At 44.2% G+C, this 20,663-nt stretch overlaps 1 protein-coding gene across 1 annotated transcript in view; it reads left to right on the forward strand.

The window, feature by feature from the left end:
- Window positions 1–20,663, forward strand: part of LOC119025762 (inactive dipeptidyl peptidase 10-like) — a 112,013-nt gene that overhangs the window by 12,467 nt on the left and 78,883 nt on the right. The window contains exon 2 of the mRNA XM_037109681.1: window positions 2,360–2,648. Coding sequence (XP_036965576.1) covers window positions 2,592–2,648 — 57 coding nt within the window. The 5' untranslated portion in view covers window positions 2,360–2,591. The remainder of the gene's footprint in view (window positions 1–2,359; window positions 2,649–20,663) is intronic.

Below are 20,663 nucleotides of genomic sequence, written 5' to 3' on the forward strand. Positions count from 1 at the left end.
ACTTATTGATGCTGAGAAAAGGCTGGCTCCGTTCTGTTGGATAGTTTACAGCTGACTGCCACTGTGCCGTCGCTGTGTAACGGAACAGAGGGTGGAACTGTGTGACACCCGTCTTATCTCCTTCAAACTACACAAGTCTTCAGCGCACGCTTCAAGTTAATTATCCTCAAACATCACAGCGGTCAAACACGGCTGCCTTCACACATGTAACACCGACACTGAGGCTCCGCGTCCTGAAAGTCTATTTGGACTTTTTTTTTTCCCCCCCGTGTAATAATAATAGCACAAGACTGCTTTAGGTAACAGGGTGAATAGAGTGCCGAGACCTTTCACAATAAATGCCAACAGCTAGGCTCCTTTTAATCTGAGCAGCAAAACAAAGAGGAAATTGCTGCTGACCTCTGAAGACGGAGCAGCGCTCAGAGCAGCAGTAAGTCTTAACACCAGCGTCAGTGGCCAGATGTGCCCCTGCTAATGAATAATTGTTGGATGTGCACAGTTAAAATTAGATGCAACTCACAGATCAATTTCAAACGTACTGACACTCACAGATATGTTGAGATGTTTCTCTGTGAAGCGACTTTATGTTCCTTTCAGTTCGGTTTACAACTTTATCTTGTGCTGATACGAGAAAGAAATCGCCAGAACAAATGCTGGAGCAGCACATTTTCTCTGCACTGTTCGATTCTTCTCTGACCTACTGGTGCACAAACCCAACACCCTCCATCAGTGTCATGACTTTCAGGATGTCCTCAGAGGTTCCTCCACCCTGCAGGCTTTACACCACCACCACCACCATCAGTGCCTCGGCTCCAGAGGGATCCCATCCTCGCTCCTGTGATCATGGTTGTACATTTAATGAAGAGGCTTCACACTGAGTCTAATCACCATGACCTTCCTTCTCTGCTACCACAAGAAATATTGTTGTGTACCGGATTTATAACACCCAGGCTGGCAAATAGCTGAATTCAATTTGCTCTGATAGATTGCTGTGAAACAGGGCAGAGGGGCTTAGTCAGAGGAAATAAACACATTTCACGTTTTTATAACATCACGCAGCTCAGTGGGGATTTTTGACTTTGAGTCGGTTCATAATCTAAGTAGAAAGACAGAGTCCTCGGGAGCACAAGTATAGAAAACTGTCGGTAAAGTTACATTTCCGGTTTTCTAACGCACACACACAGCTGGAAATTGTCCCGACGTTTCCTTTGAAATTCCTCTTTCACACTCACAAATGTCACGCTCACAGATGTCAACCTCGGTCGACTCTGCGGTTTGCAGAAATATTAACAATTAGCGTTATATCGAGGTGACCGGACTGTTATAGTCGTGACAATGTTTTTGCAGCCATCTCGACCAGATCACTCATGAAGAAGAGATTTTATTCTAAATTAGGCTTTTTCCTGGTTAAACAAACACTTCAGTCAGAAACACTCTCGTCAGAGGATTAACCGTTTACTGCGCCCCCTCCAGCAACACCACTGTTCTAAATACACACCCGGGTCTGTAACAATTAACTTAGAGGACACAAGTGACAGACGCTGTGTCTCAGTTCAGGGTCTGCATCCCTCAGAGGAGCCCCCATCATGGCCTCACATATCCCAAGATTCTCTGCGCGCCCAAAAAAGAAGAAAGAAAGAGAGAAAATCGCAACCTTGCGTGATGTAGATCGTCACTTTCGTGAGTCTGGGCGACAGAAATTGTGACATAAAGGTAAAACATCTGGTGATGCAACCAGGAAATGCTCCAAAGGCTAGACCGTCACATTAACACTGTTAACAAGGACTCGAAGACCTTAAAGGCCCTTCGAAGGATGCAGACCCTGAACTGAGACACAGCATCAGAAGACGCTGAACCATCAACATGAAAAAGGTGAAAAAGTTACATCATGTTGCTTTAAGTAAGTTTTAGGTTCATGAAGAGACAGTGAGCAGATGGTGGTGGTGATGACATCATCATCATCTGCTCGTACTGATTTGATGTTAACATGATTTGTAAGGTTTTATTCAAAATGCACATTTCTCAGAGAGCAGCAGACAACACAGATCCTCTCCACGAACATGCTGCTTTTAAAATGCATCAAGCTGTTTGTCATCAGTTGCAGCGGGTTATGTAATCCGTCCTCCTGCGGTGATAAAACTAAAGTTAATTCGTGCTCCAGGAACTCTCCTCACGGACTGGAAACATATTTCATTTTATTTTTTCTGGACTGGATTATAAACAGTCTGTTCCTCCTCTCGGGTGATGAGGGCTAACTCGCTCTCGGATGAATGAACGTCTCTCTCTCTCTCTCTCTCTCTCTCTCTCTCTCTCTCTCTCTCTCTCTCTGTCTCTCTCTCTCTCTCCCGCGCGCTCACAGCTGGCTCACCGGTCTTTACGCGCGACGCGTCATTGGCTGAGAACCCGCGCGTGTCTCAGAGACGGACGACGGACCAGTAAACGGCTCCAAACGAACCAGTTAACTGGTTCCAGAGGCTTCCCCCACTTCACCGGCTGCTGCGTGTGATCACCCCGCTGCAGCTGATCGATCCGCGGGCTGACTGGCTCTCTGTTCCCGGGGCTGAGTGTGGAGCTCTCCACGGTGCTGAAACATGAACCAGAGCGCAGGAGCGGCGCAGCACAGCCGGCGCTACTCAGCCGATGGGAAGGTAAGAGAGAAGCGGCTGTGCGCTGCTTTCTGGTTTGAGACTGGAGCTGTTTGTGTGTTTGTGTGAAACGTCTGGGGAAAGTTTCTGAAGTGAGAGTAAAAAGTTCTCTGCAGCTGGAACCACGTGGAGGAAGTTGTGAGAGATTTAAGGGATGTGTGTTAAAACAGTGTGTGTGTGTGTGTGTGTGTGTGTGTGTGTGAACATCTGATGTGTTTGTGTTTCCTTCAGCAGCCACGATGTTCGATAAATGATTTAACAGGAGGGACAAACAGCGAGGACGCTCCCCTCTCCTCCCCCTCTCCCTCCCTCCCTCTCTCTCTCTCTGGCATCCACTCGATTTAAATGATTTATGGGACTTTGAATATATGGACAGATGTGGCAGGTCAAATATTAACATTTAATATCCAGCCTGGATAGTGAACGCACGCATTTTGTCCTTCTTTAAGTGAAACGGATGAAACCGACTGAAAGCAGACCTATAGATGCACGCAGGGGGAGAATAAAACATGATGTCTTTCACCACAGAAAGTGATTTAATGGTCATCTCAGCCTCAGCTGCTGAGGGAACTGCTGGATCAGCTGTTTGTCAGTTCGAAGAGAGACCGGACCTCACTGATGGAGACGCAGCAGTGTTTGTCGCACAGTCAGAGGCTGTAAGGACAAAGACACAAAGCACCCTGGAACAGGTGCACGTCGCTGTTGATAACTGGTTGAGCAGGATTTTAAATCTAGCGGATAATGGATGTGAGCTCTGTGTTTGTCTTCTTGCTCCTCCAGTTGAGTGTTTGAGCTTCACTGCGCTCGCTGAAAAAGAAAAAAAAAACAAATCTGATTTTTAAGCAGCACGATTGTGGCATCACAAATGTTTAGCGAGCCGATCCTGCAAACACACAAAGTGTGACATAGACACTAGAAGCCTCCAGCACTCACACACTGAGAGCAGACCTGACAGGGAAGTGGGACACATTGTGCCCAGCAGGAACACAAATGGCATATTCATATATTCTGGATTTTTCTGTTTTAATGAGAGAGAAGGAACAGGTGCCATTCAGAAGAGCTGAATGTTGGGAAATCTATTTTTTTTTTCTGCCAGAATCTTGTCACACACATTATAGAAATGTTAAAACACGTGAGCATGTTTAAAGATACAAAGACAGAAGTATAAGCGGCGCATCCATCAAGAATAGGAAATTAGAGGAGACATGATAACATTCAGTTTAACATTCAGGCTTCACTGTGTTGAATCCACTCTGTCTCCCTGCAGAGAGTTAATGATGTCTAAATGACCAACTGGTAAATTTCTCTCCATTCTGCCTGCACCCAGTGTCCCCGGGCAAAACTCCTCACGACTCCTCCAAATGATGCAAAGCGAGATGTTTCCTCCGGCAGATTTTAGGGCTGCTGGATTGCACTGCCGCATTTTTGTACACATGCATCCACAGACACAAAGAGTAAAGTCAAGAGAAACCTAAAACTATAAGCACCATCGCACCGACTCGCAGCGCGTCACTCATCAGCGAGAGTGTTTATTGGTCCATTCTGGTTGTTGCTGAAGATTACAGCCACCTCCTCCTTGTTTTCTCTGATCAAGTAGCAACAGTGTCAGAATATATTCGTCTTTTTACTGTACAGACAGCTCAGTTTTATGTGAGGAACATGTTTCTTTAACTTCAGCTTCTTCTGTCTGTCGCAGGAACGAGCAAATGAAGATACACAACATACAAAAACTTGGCAGATAGAAGCATCAGTGATGGTTAGAAACATACATTTGAAGTTTGTTTCAACCTTCAGCACGAGGTAACATAAAGAGAGACAGAGTGAAATAAGTCAGAGAAAACTCTTTCTCTGCTTCTCTCTGAAACAAACGGAGAACTGGAGCACACCTCCAGTTTTCCTCCTGTGCACTGAAACTGAACACCACTTCTCTGTTCAGTTTTGTGTCTCCGGGGACAGAAAGCAGACCTGTCTGCAAGGACCCGAGAGAGTTGGACGAGTCTTCACGTAGCAGAAATGCAGCGTGACCGCAAACCATGCAGCGCTCTGTAATCCAGCAGTAAGAGCTCAGAGCAAGAACTCAGCTAATGTTTCACTCTGCTGCAGCCGTCTGATCGACTTTTTTTTTGGAGAGAACTGTGATTACAGGCTTAAAGAATACATGAAAGTATGGACGGGCAAATAAAAACTGCATGATCCTTATTGGGAAGTTCTTACACAAGTCAGAGATAAAAAAAACAACACAGTCAGAATGAGAGAATAAGAGAACAGTGTGTTCAGTTTGAGGGTAATCTTTAATCTTTTCTTCATAACCGTGGTCTGGAGACAGTGTCCTAAGGAGACACGCTTTATTCATCCCTCTCTCAGAATACTACATTTTGTGAGGTGAGGTCAGGGTGAGGAGGCTGCCCTGTGTGAGCAGTTATGGGTTTAATGACACCTCGGCAGCGGAGGTGGTCTTGAACCAGCAACCCTCCTGTCTGCAAACCAAGTTGGACAAACCTGCTGCTGCCCTCAACTAAATTTAAAGCTGAGTGTTCAGGGTTTGGATGCCTGGTCGGTCTCCACAAAAACACCTGGAGATGGTCGGACTTTCTGTGAAACATAGACGGTTGTTGTTGCCAATAACGCGGCTGGAAACGGCCCAACTTCCTGGGAGAAATAGCCGGTTTTGGGTGCCACAATAACAGCTGCAAGCGTTTGCCTTCCCATGAATAACACCAGTTTTTTTTGTTGCCAACGAAACAGCTGATGCTGGGCTGCCTGATTACAGATTATAGCTGGTTTTGGTCATCAGTAACTCGGCTGGAGATCGTCCAACTTCACGTGACTGATGCTCAGTTTCTGCTCCCCACAAAAACAGCTGGAAATGGTCACGTTTAGCTTGTACAGTGTTTAAATATATAACATCAGGTAATGATAATAAATATCCTGTGATGAGGAAAAAAATAATATTTTCTGTTTGTTGCACTACCTGTAAAGTCATTGGCTCAGTGTGATCAGCGTCTACATGCTCTAAATGTAATGCAGATACATGCGACTGACGCAGAGACATCACTCACATGGTACTGACGTGTCGGTCCGACAGGTTAATGGACTGACGGACTGACACTGCTGTTTCTGGAGCAGCGCTAATGCTGTGGAAACGATCGCCTCTCTCTGAGGAACATACGTTCATTTCAATCATCTCGGCTATATGCTACACTCAGCGTGTCTCATTACACGCAGCCCCTCTGTAGCCATTAAAACCAGCTGCAGAAAATGGAATATGAGGACAATCGTGACATTACCCCCCTCTGGGCTTTGACAGAGAAATAAATGTGCATGCATTGCTGGCGGTGATCCAGTTATTCGTTTCCTTGCCCGTCTTATCCATTAAAGTGTGGATGTGAACGCTATAATTTGTCTTCTAAAAGCAACAATTTTCTTAAGGGCACATCCTGAACCGTCTGTGTGTTACCAACACAGCGTCAGACCTGTTTATGAATCTTGTTTTTACAGAAAGAAAGTCTGTGTGGAGACGAGATTTTGTTTCAGATTTGAAGATGTGAAAATAGTTTTCAACGCAGTTTTTCTGTCAGGATAGTTTGTCCTCAGTTCTGGTATTACTCTTTCCTGAACTGCCTCTTTGTTGTTTGGACTTTTAAACTTGTGTATATCTCCCCTGTTGTATCTCACCTTTTGCTGTTTTACCTTCCTGTCTTCTATTTGGCTCCATTTTTATGAAAAACCTGCAACTGTTCACTCTTGAACGCTCTTGTTTTCCAGTAGTCGGTTTGCTTATGTCTACCGAGATGCTTGATTTAAAAGGATTACGTTTCTCAAACAAACAAGCTTCTCACCAACATGTAGATTTGTTGTAAGCCCAGAAAGCAGACTGGTGTAAGCAGAGACAAAGTAATCCTGTGGATCACCGGTCGACAGACTGATATTCTCCCAGCAGACTATCCGAGCACTCGAGGCAAAACTCGCAGCCGAGAAAGAGCTTCTTAAACATTCATCCCTGTGTAGTGCGACTCTCTTGTAAGTGTAGCCACAGTCGGATCACACAGCTTTACACAGCTATTATCTTTGCCATCATCTTACTCTCTTTGGATCCCCCAGTCGGGATGCTGTTATCAAAAGCAATATGTCACTGGGATATAACAGTGCTGCGGGGCCGGACCGCATCTGCTGTGGGGAACAGTAGCAGATGAAAGGCACACGAGGAGTTCTGGAGCAGCGGGTGTTTGGCTCGTGCTCACAGCGTGATTGGTTAAGATTTGGCTTGAAGCTTTTCATATGTTTTGGCACCTCGTTGTCCGTCTTATCTCTGTAAACTGTGCCGTCAAGATAAAAAGGGAACATCTAATCCGAGATCCGTTTACACTCAGTCACTTCACGTGTCCAAAACAGAAAAGCATCCAGGACAAAATGAAACCTGGTTGTGTTATGCAGATAAACTTTACACCTCCCAAGTGTAACGACACCAGTAAGTGGTCTGTCGAAGCAGCTGTCAGAGGGTCTTTACATGTGTCTACACTGAACAACAGCAAAAACGAGTGCCAATCTGAGGATCTGAGAACTGAAGCCGATGCCGAAGTACAGTTGCAGTTCCTCAGTTGGCCACTTGAGGCTCCAAAATCAGCTTACTTCAAAGGTAAACAGCCTGATTAGCTGGCTGTCTGGTAAACTGTCCTCGCCTACTCGCTCATCATCGTCTCAGTGTTGGACGTCACTGTGGCTCCAAACTGCAGGATTTTAGTGTCAGTTTTGAGATAAAGTCTGACAGCAATGTGTTTGAATGTGCATATATGTTGATTCGATATTGAAAAAGACACATCCATCCTGCTCGCTTCGAGGTTTAGGAGTCGCTCAGTATCCCACATGGTTTAAACTTAAATTAAAATGATATCTTTTCCAAAATCCACTCGCAGACGATCCACAGTTTGAGAAAAGCCGCTCTAGTTCTGTGATCCCAGCCTTTTCTCCATCAGAAGCAGTGCATGTAAGAGTTCGGCCGGTTGAGATGGACCCGCCCACTTCCGTCTGGATAACCAGCTGTCGGACCCGAACCAGCGAACCCATTAACTCGAAGATCAGCAGGTTGACAAAGACGGACCATCAACAGACGAGCAGCAGCTGTGAGCATCTCAAAGCACATCAAAACATGAACGCAGCACAATTCTGCACCCCGCCCCTCCTCTCCAGCGCGGGACGGCATCAGATGTTTTCAAGTATAAATGATGAGCTCAGCTGAAGTGTGGCAGCTTCGTGGTCCCCTCCAGTGAGCAAACAGCTCGCTCGGAGCGATGAGGCACACAGATCCACACAGGCTAACAATGGCGTCTCAGGGTGTAGTTTAAAGGAAATCCTCTCTGCACATTAGGGGCTCACCAGAGAGGAACCCGGGCACCGCGGGGAGCTCCCACCGCAGGGACAGATGGGAAAAACAGCCGGGCTCTTGGCGCCTTGCTCCCCGCTGAGAGTGTTTCAGGGGAAATGTGACTGAACAAGAACCTTTCACCAAAAGTCTGACACCGTCACAAGTTCTCCGAGGGTGTTTAGACATTCAGTCGACTGTGAAAACTCTTGAAAGCTCACAGATGCATCAAACAAGGACGAATGTAACGACAGACAAATGTTTTTCTAAGGGATTCCGGGAAATTTGGGACATTGCAGATTTGAAAATGATTGAATTAAAATCCAATCAGACTGGGAGCTTCCTGCCTTTCTTTTAGCCAGAAGTGCCTTCCTCTGCCAACCTTTGGAGACAGCAAAGGACTATAATTGTGCGAGTGCTTTATAGCGCATGACAAGTGTTTTGACGAGGTGTTTCTTCATGTAAATATATGTATGGTTCTAGGCGGATGTCAGAGAGTCCACAACAGGATTTGAATCGGTACTGAAAGCAGGCAGAGACGCGGCGCGCTGCCTCCAGACAGCAGGATGAATCCAGCTGTCAGCTCTTTGTACGGAGCTGGCCGTCCTCCACGCGATGAAGTCATTTGAAAAACAATCCTTGAAACTGGTTCAACTCTTACTTATCCACTGCCAGCTGCATCTACAGTTTGATGTATGTAAGCTTCTTAGATTTCGTTGGGACATTGTGATTGGAAAAACAAACAGCAGAAACAGGACGTCAGCGAGGAGCTGTCACCTGAGCGTCAGTTTTACCTTTGTCGTCATGTAAGAAGCAGAAGGCGAGTCATTCTAAAAATACGTTTTCATAATTCATATTCTGATGTTCTTCATCGAGCACTTTGGAGGGACGTTTCAAAGCAGATTGTTCATTTTTAGTTTTGCTCGGTGACCGTGACGATGAAAATGGTGAAACCAGCAAAAAAACAGCTGGAGAGATAATCCGGGTCCTGCTCTGAAGGGAGGCGGCGGCGGCGGCGGCGGCGGCGGCAGTTTCCCAGCAGCTCTCGGTGCTAAAGAAGGCGGACGTGCAGGTCTGATTGAACGTCAGTGCAGGTGTGGAGTCTTTCGTTCTCAATGCATGTTGATTACATCCAGAGGATTTCAGTGCACGCTGTGTGAGCTGTGTGATATTGGAGGGTTGGCTGGAATGACCTTTGATCATAAAGTGCACTTTAATAATACCAGTTCTAGAATTACTTCAAGTTATCCACAGGTTTCCTGAGAAGGTCGCAGGGGGGAAATGATTATAGGTGAAACTTCCAGGGCTCGAAAAAAAAAAAAGCTAGTAATTATTAAAAATGGGATTTAAATCAATGAAAAACAAAGAATTCCCCAAAGCCTTAAACCTGCCGACTGCAGGGACAGACGCTAACACAACATCGACGTTTTGTTGGCTCTCTACGTTGGTATGTTTGACTTTGAGCCGCTTTTACAGAGCAACATTATCAGGAATTTTGAGATATGTTTGCACGGATGTCGATAGTATCGTAAGTATTTATGAAATTTAATAAGTTCTGCATCGTACAAACCTCCTTCATCTGTCCGAGGGCCGATTGTCCATCTCTTCCTGCTGCCTTCGGAGTAAATGTGCTCAGCTGGAGTAACGGAGGCTTGAGAGAGTTTCCAGATGTTCATCTATAAACCAGCTTTAAAGATCTTATTTACATTGCTCGCTGTTCTTCTGCTGGACCCTTTTCAGTTCTTTTAGCTTTTTCTCAGAGGTGATTGAATTGAATAAATATATTTTAAAAAGCTTAAAGCTACCGGGCGTCCACATCCATCCATTCCCTCTGCTCTTTTGAGGCATTCAGCGAGGCGTGCAACCCAAATTGAGCGCTTTGCGATTGGCCCCTCTGGAAATCCTGCGAGCCAAACTCAGCAATCAGGCAGCCATTCAACAGAGGCCGGCACCTCTCCCCGTCAATCACCGGCTGTGCTGCCGTTTTGGGAGGATTCACAGATGAATGACGAGGGAAGAGTTCATGTTGAAATGGAGCGAAAAACGAATTCTACTCCGAGAGAAAAGAGCAAGTGAAGATCTGAGCCGTTCAGGTTACGTACAAGTCACCAAGTCATTACGGAGACGTAAAGAGGGTTCATACAGGAAGTGTTTGTTGAGGCGAGAGAAGGAAAAATCACGTGCAACCATTCGACTCTTTGACTTTCGGCGCTCATCTCCTCCTTCGTTTGAAACCTTTCTTTGTGTCTTTGCTGTATATTTTTTGTCCCTCTTTGACAAATCGTCTGATGCAAAGTGTTAAAATGTGAGAGCTGGAAACCTGACAGGAAATCTTTTCATGTCCAGGTCTGCAGGACGGAAAGCAGCGAGGCGACGAGCCTCCGGTCGCAGGGTATTATTGAGTAGAAATGAAATTCTTTAACCTTTCACACTTGACTATGGCTGCCTGGAATATATGTTTTTTTTTTTTCTATATACAGTATGTTGAGCTTTTCACTGTGAATCCTATTCTTTGAGTCAGACCAGAGGTGTGATGTGGAGGGAAGCTGACTGACTGACACTGTGAGGGAACATCAGAGATGAAGATGTTTCCGTGTCGGGCAGGAGGCGGTCGCTGAATGTTTGATGAGGACAGAGATGATGTGAATCTTATGCTCAGATGTCGTCGCCCACACGCCGGTCGCCCTGTCACCTGTGTGACAGCAGCAGGATGTACAGTACACGTTTCTTAATCAGGCCGGTTGACTTCTGATTCAGACGGCTGTTCAGTTTTAAAGGTTGCTCTCACCGTCACCCTGCCGGCAGATGAAATAGATTTATCTTTTCGTAGCCTTCAAAGGCGCCAGATCTCAACTCAACTGAGCAGCGATGGGAGATTCTCGAGTGACTTGGTGGACAGAAAAAGGTTGTTCTTCCCTCCAGCAGTGATCTAGAGACCTAAGTACAATAGTTACGACAGAGGTTTATCTGCTGGTTCAAGGTTTTGTGCGACTTTAAGCTTAAGTCTGTTACAGCCACATTTACAACGTATACCAGATGTGCCGGCTAAATGCGGATTGATTCAAAACTCATTAGCGTCTTAAAGATGTCAGTTGATTTCACGGCATGATGCATAACGCTCTTACATAATGCTGTTTTGGGTTTGAGCATTTCGCTTGGCCATTATGCAACACTCTAATCTATGAAATCTGCATTACAGGACATTTTAAGTGCGGTATAAAAGAATGGATACCGCGGGGTTTTAATTCCTTGTAGGATTCTTTCTGCTGTCAGAGTTTGGGACAATAATTTCTCTTACTCTTTGTTCTTTGTGGCAACATTTAGATTTATTCCTACCGTACGGACCAGTTGTTGTTGTAGTTGTTGTTGTTTCCCAACTCTTCTGCCTCCTCCTGATGGTTCTCCAGCCCAGTAACCAGACTAAAATTTCAATCATATCATGGGCAAGCCAGTGACAGCAGTTCAGGACTGTGTTTCAACATTTGTAAATCAGAAACCGGAGGATTTTTCAAAGTTTTAAAAAGACCTGTTCTTCACAGAGACGTCGGGAGATCTCCAGTTTCAGCCCAATCATGATCTTTTTCTGACCAAGTGTTTTTAATGCCTAAACTTAACCAGAGCACAAGAGTTGTCACCATATAAACATGAAAACTGAACCTAAAGAAATATAAAGTTTCAACACAACCTCGGTTTGTAGGCATTTACATTTTCAGCAGCTTTTCTGGTGACTGGTTTGTGGTTTTCATGTAAAACTGAACAAATATGCCCGAACCTTTTTAAACTTCTGCTTTTATTCACGCCGTGTTCAGACAAAATGAATCATTTTTCAAACCATCACTTTTTGATTAGTTGAAAGTGAGGTCGACCTCACGTCAAACCTCTGAATTTAATTACCTTGTTCTCTCTTTCTCTTTTGATTGCAGGACCTTTTTCTCCACAAATACTTCAAATGTATTTGCCTTCTTTATTCAAAAAATGTTCCGGGCCTGTAATCTTTTTTCTCGAAATTAGGTGAAAGCATTAGAGGTAGAAGAATATTCCCCCGCTCATAATAACCCTCACATTTGTGGGAGTGAAAAGAATGAGACCTCTTTCATCTTTATTCATGAGCGAGTTACTGTCCCTTCTCGCTTCCCTTCAGTTTGGTGGGAGCCGACGCACTCTGCGGAGCACCGGCGTTAATTGAAGGCCCCGTTAGAATGAATTTTTCAGAGGTTGCTGCATTGTTCGCACAAACACAGCCTTGAGAAACAGCCAACTTTTTGAAAACTGGGTCACACCAACAGATCCCCCCCCACCACCACCCCAAACAAATTAATTATTCTCAGCTGTCATTAAATTCCGCGCTGTGCGGGTTCAACGTGGAATTAGTTTTTTCTTTTATTCCGTTGGAGTCGGGTCAGGTGACGCCTGTGTACGAGTCTCCAGAGAGATGCTGCACAAAATGATTAAGTTACGTGAGTGAGACGAATCCTGAAGAGCGAACCTGCAGGTCTGATGATCAATACATGGTTTACTTCCTTATTTCTTTGTAAAGTGTAGGGCTCTCCTGTACCCTCTGTTTGGGCTCGGGGAGGCCCAAGGCTGACTTTAATTCAGACTCAAGTCTTTGTTGTTATTTTGCATCTTCTTCCATAAATAGTTGTTATTAATGAGCCCCAAAAAAAAAGCTGGAGGACAAACACGCTTATTAATACTTAAAAAGAGGCAAATAAAAGTAGTGAGCTGTTTTGAGAGTAAAGCGAGAAAATAGAGACGTATCGAATAAGAGAACTTGTCAAAAAAAATGGAGAGCGCAACACGACTACATCAAAACAGACTGAATCTCATCCGAACTCAGAGTGGTATCTGCAGGAGGGAGGCAGAGACTCCTGATCTCACCCAGGGGACGGGGATCAGACTCTGGGGATTTGAGGCCTCGGAGCTTCAGAGACATACATCTCAGTCCTGACGTATGAGGGGCTTCCCCTCTCGCTCTGCACCGTCTCTGGGTGGACAGACAGCATCATTAGTCGGACAGAAGCATCACCTATCAGGGAGTGAGTGTGAATCTGGGTCAGGAGGAGTGGTGAGAGCGGCTGAATGATTTGTCAGGGAAAGAGTATGAAGTGTAATGAGCTGGGTTTGTATTTTTAGACCTGACGTGCACCTCCCATTAGATCTTGATCAAGGAATCATATTCAGGATGAGGAAATGCAAACAGTGCAGTCTGAGTTGTCGGTACAGGTTTGAGCTGCAGTGCACAGCAGCCTCCATCCTCTCTAACAAAGTCACATACAGTAAAAGAAAAATATAGCAAGCGTGTTCCCTGTTTATCATGTTTAGCTCTAAATGTTTCCTAATCAAATCCCTTCAAATCAATCAAAAAACAAAGTCCCAGTGCAGCTTTCGTACCGTCCCTCCATTCATTGTTTCTGAACTGCTTTCTGTGCAGAGTTTTTGTGGAAAGAGCTGAGTCTTCAAATTGTTGATCCGGAGAGATTTAGACAGCAAGAATGAAGTGCAGTTTATTTTAAAAGTTTCAAAGCCAAATGTGAATAATATGACAGTCGGAATCTCAATTCCATCCACAAACTGCAGACTGACTCAGCTGAAGCCTCAGAAGCACACGGATGTAAAGAAGTGCTTACAGTCTTTTACTCTGAAAGGGTGCTTCCTTCCACGGTCGCATTATGCCCTCTGTTGACCAGCAAACCACACGAGTTCAAACACAGATTTTATTCTGGCACCACTTTGGAAAATATTACAGAAAAAAAGAGAAAATTCTTCCGTTCTTCTCCTCCTGACTTCCACTTACTTGTTCATGTTTCTTTCTCATGTTTTGTCACATGTTTGTTATGTATTTTAACACGTCATGCTCGTCTGCCTGGTTCGTCCTGCTGTTACCATGTTTTCTATCTCATGCCAACTCTAGCCTGTAACATTACGTCCTCATCAAGTTACTTGCATGTCGAGGAGAAGAAAACTCACCTTTAGCAGCTTGTAGCATGTAACAGAGATAACTTGGATAATAACACACACATAAAAGTGAGACAGTAATATATTAAATCTCATATCTGATCCCCAAAAGTCTGGACTCCATCCCTCTTGAAGAGCTGGAGGGGTTTCCAAACCTACATATCTGATTTTTCAGTTATTACGTGACAATATCGTTTACATCAGAAGTAATATTCAACCACGTCATGGTACAGAAACATGTACAGTGTTCCATGTTTTCTCCATTTGTGGATAATGTCTCTCACTGTGGTTTACTGGAGTCCCAAAGCTTTAGAAATGGCTTTATAACCTTTTCCAGACTGATAGATCTCGATCACTTTCTTTCACTTTTGTTCCTGAATTTCTTTGGATCTCAGCATGATGTCTAACTTTTGAGGATCTTTTGGTTTACTTCACTTTGTCAGATTTGGATTTTAAAAACTGCATTTTGTGTTTACTTGTGTTATCTTTGACAGATATTTAAATTTGTTTGATGATCTGAATTTTTGTAAGTGTGACAAACATGCAAAGAAATAAGAAATCAGGAAGCGGGCCAACACTTTCTCTCACCACTGTGGAAGCTCAGGCTGCAGAGGTTTTAAAAGTGAAGCGTATCATTTCGGTCTTTCAGCCTGTCAGTCAGTTTCACACCCTTCGCAGTCTTGACGTGATGACAGGGAACATGCGTCGCTACGTAGAACTTAAGCCCAAAGTCCAGAAAGTGAAGGTTTATGTGAGGCAATACTGTGTTGACAGTTATACAACATAACACATTTGCAAGGAATGGACTGCAGACACTGAACGCACCATGAATTGTTCATCACAACCACCTGCTATCTGCTGTGACTCAAGATCCAACTCACAAACGATTCACCAAGATGTTTTTTATTTTATTTTGCAGTGCAGTTAAAGGTACATTTCACTCTTTGGGAGCAACATGATGTGACGTTGTGTAAAGTAGACGCTTTATATTCTGCAAGACCTGGTTGTGCCCAAATTGACTCAGACTTCAACTGTAAATGATGTTATATGATCTCTTCCATCTCAGAGTCATTCAGGAGTGTAACAAAAGCAGGTAATGAGCCATCATGAGCTCATTAGGAGCGCCAGATGGTGCCTAAACCGCTGGATTGGCAGCAAATGAAAATTACTTTTCAACTGTATAATTTTAGCATTGAATCAGAGGAAGTGCAGCTCTGAGGGCTGTTCTCTCCGCCGCACCTCACAGTTTCAACACATTAGTACAGAACAGGCTTTCAAGAAGGTGTGAAACCAGATCCTATAGAACGGCACTGAGGTGGTTTCAACCAGGTGAGGTGCCGAGCCGGAGCCAATTATAATTCAGCACCTTCTGCCACTGTCCAACAGAGGAGAAATATTAACACACGACTTGATTCTGACTCTGATTCTGATTCTGTTAAAAGCCACGTAAACTCCAGAACTCTCTTTGGAGGGATTTTCCAAAAGCTACCGTCTCATTTTGGGGCGCGACATTGGAGACGCACGCTGCAGTCTTGCTACAAACGAGGCAGTGCTGATCAAATACACATCTACTACATGAAGTATTTTTCTACCTGTCTACGTCTCGCGCCTCGTTGATCTGGTTGGTTTGGTTGGTTCTGTCCGGTTGCGTTCAGGTGCATTTCCGAATTAGTCTGAAGATTCAACTGTGGTGAATATTTCCAAATATCTCCAATATCCTCTTTTTGTACAATGGAAAACTCTGCACACCAGCTTCAATATTAATATTTATTACTTTTCTTTGCAAACAAAAACTTGTAATTTCTTGTCCGCTGGTGCAAAACGAACACAGCTCCACACAGCTGCACCGCTCCTCCTTCCTGTCTTCAGATTAAACTCTCTCCTGTTTCACTTCCTTTCCAGCTGGTTGAGCACGATCTCACAACAAACCGTAAGAGACGCAGATGTTCACGTGCATGGAATCTGTTTTTGGATACCTGTCAATTATGATTAACACCTAATAAGATACGGATGCTTTTCTTATCGTTCCAGTTGTTTGGCAGAAGGAGTGATTTGAATAAGTCAGCCACTGGAACGGAGGCGCCTCGTCTCCACTCTTAAAAGCGATTGTGAGCTCATGAAAGGTTTTTTTTTTCTTATTTTTTTTTTTTCCAGAACAGGCGTGATTTGTTTTCAGCCGACGGGGAGAACGTGTGGATGGGTTCCATGGCAACTTGGAAAAAGGGAGGGACTGTTGGAGAGGATGACTGTGAAATGTGCTATAAACACAAAACAAACCCTGAAAACAAATGGAAAAAAAAAATACTGGAAGAGAGACTATGAAAAAGATTAGCCTCAGTCTCTTCTCTTCTCTCCTGGTGGCGTTTTTTAAAAATGTATTTTTAGTGCCACTCTCGGGAGCGAACACACAAAATGTTCTTCCACCTGAAAGGATTCTTTGACTGAAAAAAACATCTGAGAACTGCAGAAGGACAAAACAGTAAAAAAAAAAAAAAATAGAAGGAAACAAATAACTTGTTTTTCTATTCTATCACAAAAGATTCTGTAAACTGAACACAAACTCATGTCAAGATGAACTTTAAAATAATCTACAGTGACGTTCAGGGCTGTCACGATATCAGATCTGCTCTGGACGAATATTGTGGCCGGAGGAATTTATGATAACGATATTTTTACGATATATAGAGTGAGAAATCGTTCTCACTGGATCTATGTTGCTCACAGCTAACAGCTGTGTGTTACTGCAGCTTCTCCTCCTGCTGTATGGTGGATGGTGACCAGTGTTGAAGCACTTTACCACCACCTACTGTAATAAAGCCAGAGAGAAACAGAAATGATTTAAGTGGCGCCGGATTATTTATGTGTTATTACCACATGTCTATTATTAACACAATATATCAGTATTTCATTCTTTGCTTGTCACTACTACTGTCAAAACTGCAGTAACACTTTTTGTGCTTTAGAAACTTAACCATAAGACATTATGATAATGCTGTCGCTGAAGCATATAAACATCCAACTATGAAGCAAGAAATATGTCTGAATTTACTACGAGTTAGTTCAGTCTCTGGCTGATCCCTCCCACGTCATCTCATGGGGAAGCAGACGTAAACAAACGGAGATTAGCATGATGCAGCAACTCGCGGTAGTTACGTGTTGCAATGAGGTTTAACGAGTCTGGATGAGTGATGGGAGACGCAGTCAGGATGGTTTTCTATTCGTTACGTTATCGTCCCCTTTTACGTCTGCGAGCAGTTGAGGAGGATCAAGACTTGATCTGTGAAGTCCTCACAAACACCTCTTGTTCATAATTGCCTGATAATCGCAGGTTGTTTTGGATCACAGGTTTGTGTTTTTCAGTCTACCTCTAAGTATCTGCTCATGAGTGGAGAGCAGAGGACTGTCAGTCTTAAGTATGTCCTGGCCAAACTTACTTTTTCCACCGATGTTGTTCACCTTCAGGTGACTGCAGTTTCCTGCTGATATTCAGTGTTGTGCTTAAGCCCTTATCTTTCTCACACACACACACACACACACACACACACACACACACACACACACACACACACACACACACACACACAGACCTTCTCATAAACAATATTGATTACGTTAAGCCTCCGTTAGCAGCTCTGCACCGCTCCACATACCGTCCGTGTTCTCCATTTATTATCTATCATTTTGTCCTTCATTGCACCTCCACTTAGACACTCCTAATCCACGCTGCTTCTCTGTATCTATATCTGATTACACTTCAGTTTACAGGCATGATGTGCACACCCAATGTCACAATAACAAAACCTCACACCTTGTGCGTGCTATCTCCTGCTGCCAGTGGACGCCCTGCAGAGAGTGACGACGGCGGCGGTCATCCTCTCTGTGAGTGAAAGGCAAGAAGTGACATGTAGGTGAAGAAAGAGCTGGAGAAGAGGCTGTTTAATGTGCTGCAGTGCTGCCTCATTATGCTAATCCTCCTAAAGAGAAGCTCCATAGGATGCAGACATGCATGAAGATGAATTGGCTTTGAAGAAGAGAACATGCTCCAGGATTAAATCCACGGGGGGGCTTTGTTTCTCTGTCTCTGTAAATGTGTGGCGATGTGAGGAAATATATACAGTATGTAAGCGCAGTTTGTCCGTCTTTTGCCATCTCACTCTCTTAAAAAGCAACAAGAAGGACGCGGCGCTGGAGGTATCGTGGCAAAATTAGAAAAGGTATGACAAGAAACGTGGAACGTGACAGCAGGCGTTGAAATTATCTGCACGTGGTCCATCCTCTGAAAGCATCCTCGTCACAAAGAGAGAATAACTTGGTTTATTTGACATCATGGATATCTCTATATTTTATGACCTTGGTCTGCATCCAGTGGATTCCAGCAATTCCCAGAATGCCCTTCAGCACCTTAGATAGCAATAAAGCAACTGTGGAGTTGCTCTGAATGAAGTGAATCCATGTAATTGAAAAATGGATTGATGGAGTTGGACAGGCATGCTGATGAAGCTGATGAAGCTGATGAAGCGGGGCGCCTTCTTTGTGCGCATATCGGCTGATTGATTGGCTAGATTGCTAAATTAGCATTACCTCAAGATTAGTTAGCAAACTAGCAAACAAAACCTTAAACCTTGCAGCACATTATCTGCCTTCACAACTCAGTTACCAGGGCTGTCCTGAAACCCTTCGAACCTCCAGTGAGAGCGACCTGCTGATCCTCAGACCTGTGGTCATTATTTACTGATGGCTGACGAGGAGAGAGGAGACGACAGTGTTCAGCAGCTTGTAGGGAGGTAAAGCTCCCTCGTGAGGAGGAGCTCCATTTCTTTGCTCCTCATCAGTCTTTAGCCTCGTTTTCACTGCAGACGATGCAGCTTCCTCTTCAAACAACAAACAAACAGACCCTAAAACCTTTGAGCTCTGATGAGGATGTCAATTACCATGACAACACTTTCAGGTCAGCTCTACAACTTATTATTGTTGTGACACTCTGTGAGAAAACATTTTCTAAAGTAAGACCTCGTCCTCGTCTTCCCTTCTGGCTTCTCCCTGGTTATCAGCCGTGCACAGAAGCTTCTTCTACTTTTGGTTAAATGGAAAATTGCTCCCATTTTCTTCGAGTTGGAGTTAAACTTGCACACTGCCACCACAGCCGGAGGCTTCAGAAATACGTTAGCCTCAAACTAATGTTTCACACTGGCACAGTCTTGGCACATTCTGAGAGGGCTTTCTGAGTTTCAGTTTGTGGGGTTATCTCCTGAGAATGGGCTCAGCACGGGGAGCTAAAAGGTGCCGATGTGAAACGGGACTATAGTTAACAAACTATACTAGAATATAAACATGAGCTGTGTGTTCAAACTGAGAGTTAACCCTGAGCTGGTACAATCACGCAGCCCTGAGCGAAGGTTAACCTTGGGTAAACAATCTGTGAGTGAAAAGGGGCTTTATAATCCGAGTCACTGTGGGTAGCTCCAGGCTTAGAATATGTACTTTTGATTCACAGTGTAGCAGTTTGTCCTCTCATACCCTCATCTTTTTATTGGGTGGACAAATGCACAAGTTCTAGAGGTAAACACTGACAGTGAAGGAGCTGTTTCACATCCTTGTGTGAGTGTGTGTTAGAGTACAAATATTTCTTAGATGCGATGCTTCTGTTGAGCAGTAGAAACCTCACCAACATTAATATGCCTCCCCCTGTTGAATGAACCCCTGAGGCAGAAGTTAGAACTGTTGGTTTTCCCCCGCAGCATCAGAATCAGTTTACTTTCCCCAAACTTTCTTCGCCAAAATCTGAAATCTTAATGCAAAAGTTTCAGACGGCACGTTGCGACTTCATCCCCATGCTCCACTTTAAGCTCCTTGAAACTTCCTCAATGCATTAAAACGGAGAGGAAGTGTGAGTTTCATTATACAAGTGCGCCAGGAGAAAGCCATTAAACCGAGCTGAGTTTCAGACATTTATAAATCACACAATTAAATGATGGAGGGGTTCGTTTTACACCTGAAGGATCTATGATGTCATTTGTTGAGTGTCATATAAAAGCCGGGCCTCGGGGCGTATGCAGTCAAGGCCACTTAACAGATCCGGAGCTGGTGTGATGGGAGCTGTGCTGCAGGATGGACGGGGGGGGGCAGGTTGACTGCAAGCCCAGCGGTTATGTTTGTGTTGCACTCAGTGCATTAGCAGGTCTTAAATCATTAACAGTGACAAGGGAAATAAGCCTTACTGCAATACCACGTATTAACTTGCAGAACACACACACGTCCGTCCCTTTAATACATGCATATTTAATGCAAATGCATGTAAAAATGTATGTATTTGAATAATAAGCAGAAACGCTGCCGCTCTATGTGTTTTGTTGACGTGGTCGTAGTTCAGCTCAGTCACCAGGATGAAGTGTTTGGAGTAAATGTTCTGAAAAAGCAGAGATACGTTCAGATTTGTACGCGTCATTCGCACCATATTGACATTTCTACTTCATGTTTACATGAATATCAGCTGACTTTCACATCAGTAGGTGGAAGGGAAGGTAGTGTAGTCAGGTGAGGTGGCTGCAGAGACAGACACTGCAGTTTGAGACCATCAAAACTCTTTATTTTTAATGAAACCTCACAATATATTCAGCCACGTTCGTGGGGACAAAACCGTTTGTTTTGAACGAGACCTCCGGACAGTTTCATCATTGAGGTGAGAAAAACAACATTTTTGA

The sequence above is a fragment of the Acanthopagrus latus genome, chromosome 9 (genome assembly GCF_904848185.1).
Source record: "Acanthopagrus latus isolate v.2019 chromosome 9, fAcaLat1.1, whole genome shotgun sequence".
NCBI classification, from domain to species: Eukaryota; Metazoa; Chordata; class Actinopteri; order Spariformes; family Sparidae; genus Acanthopagrus; species Acanthopagrus latus.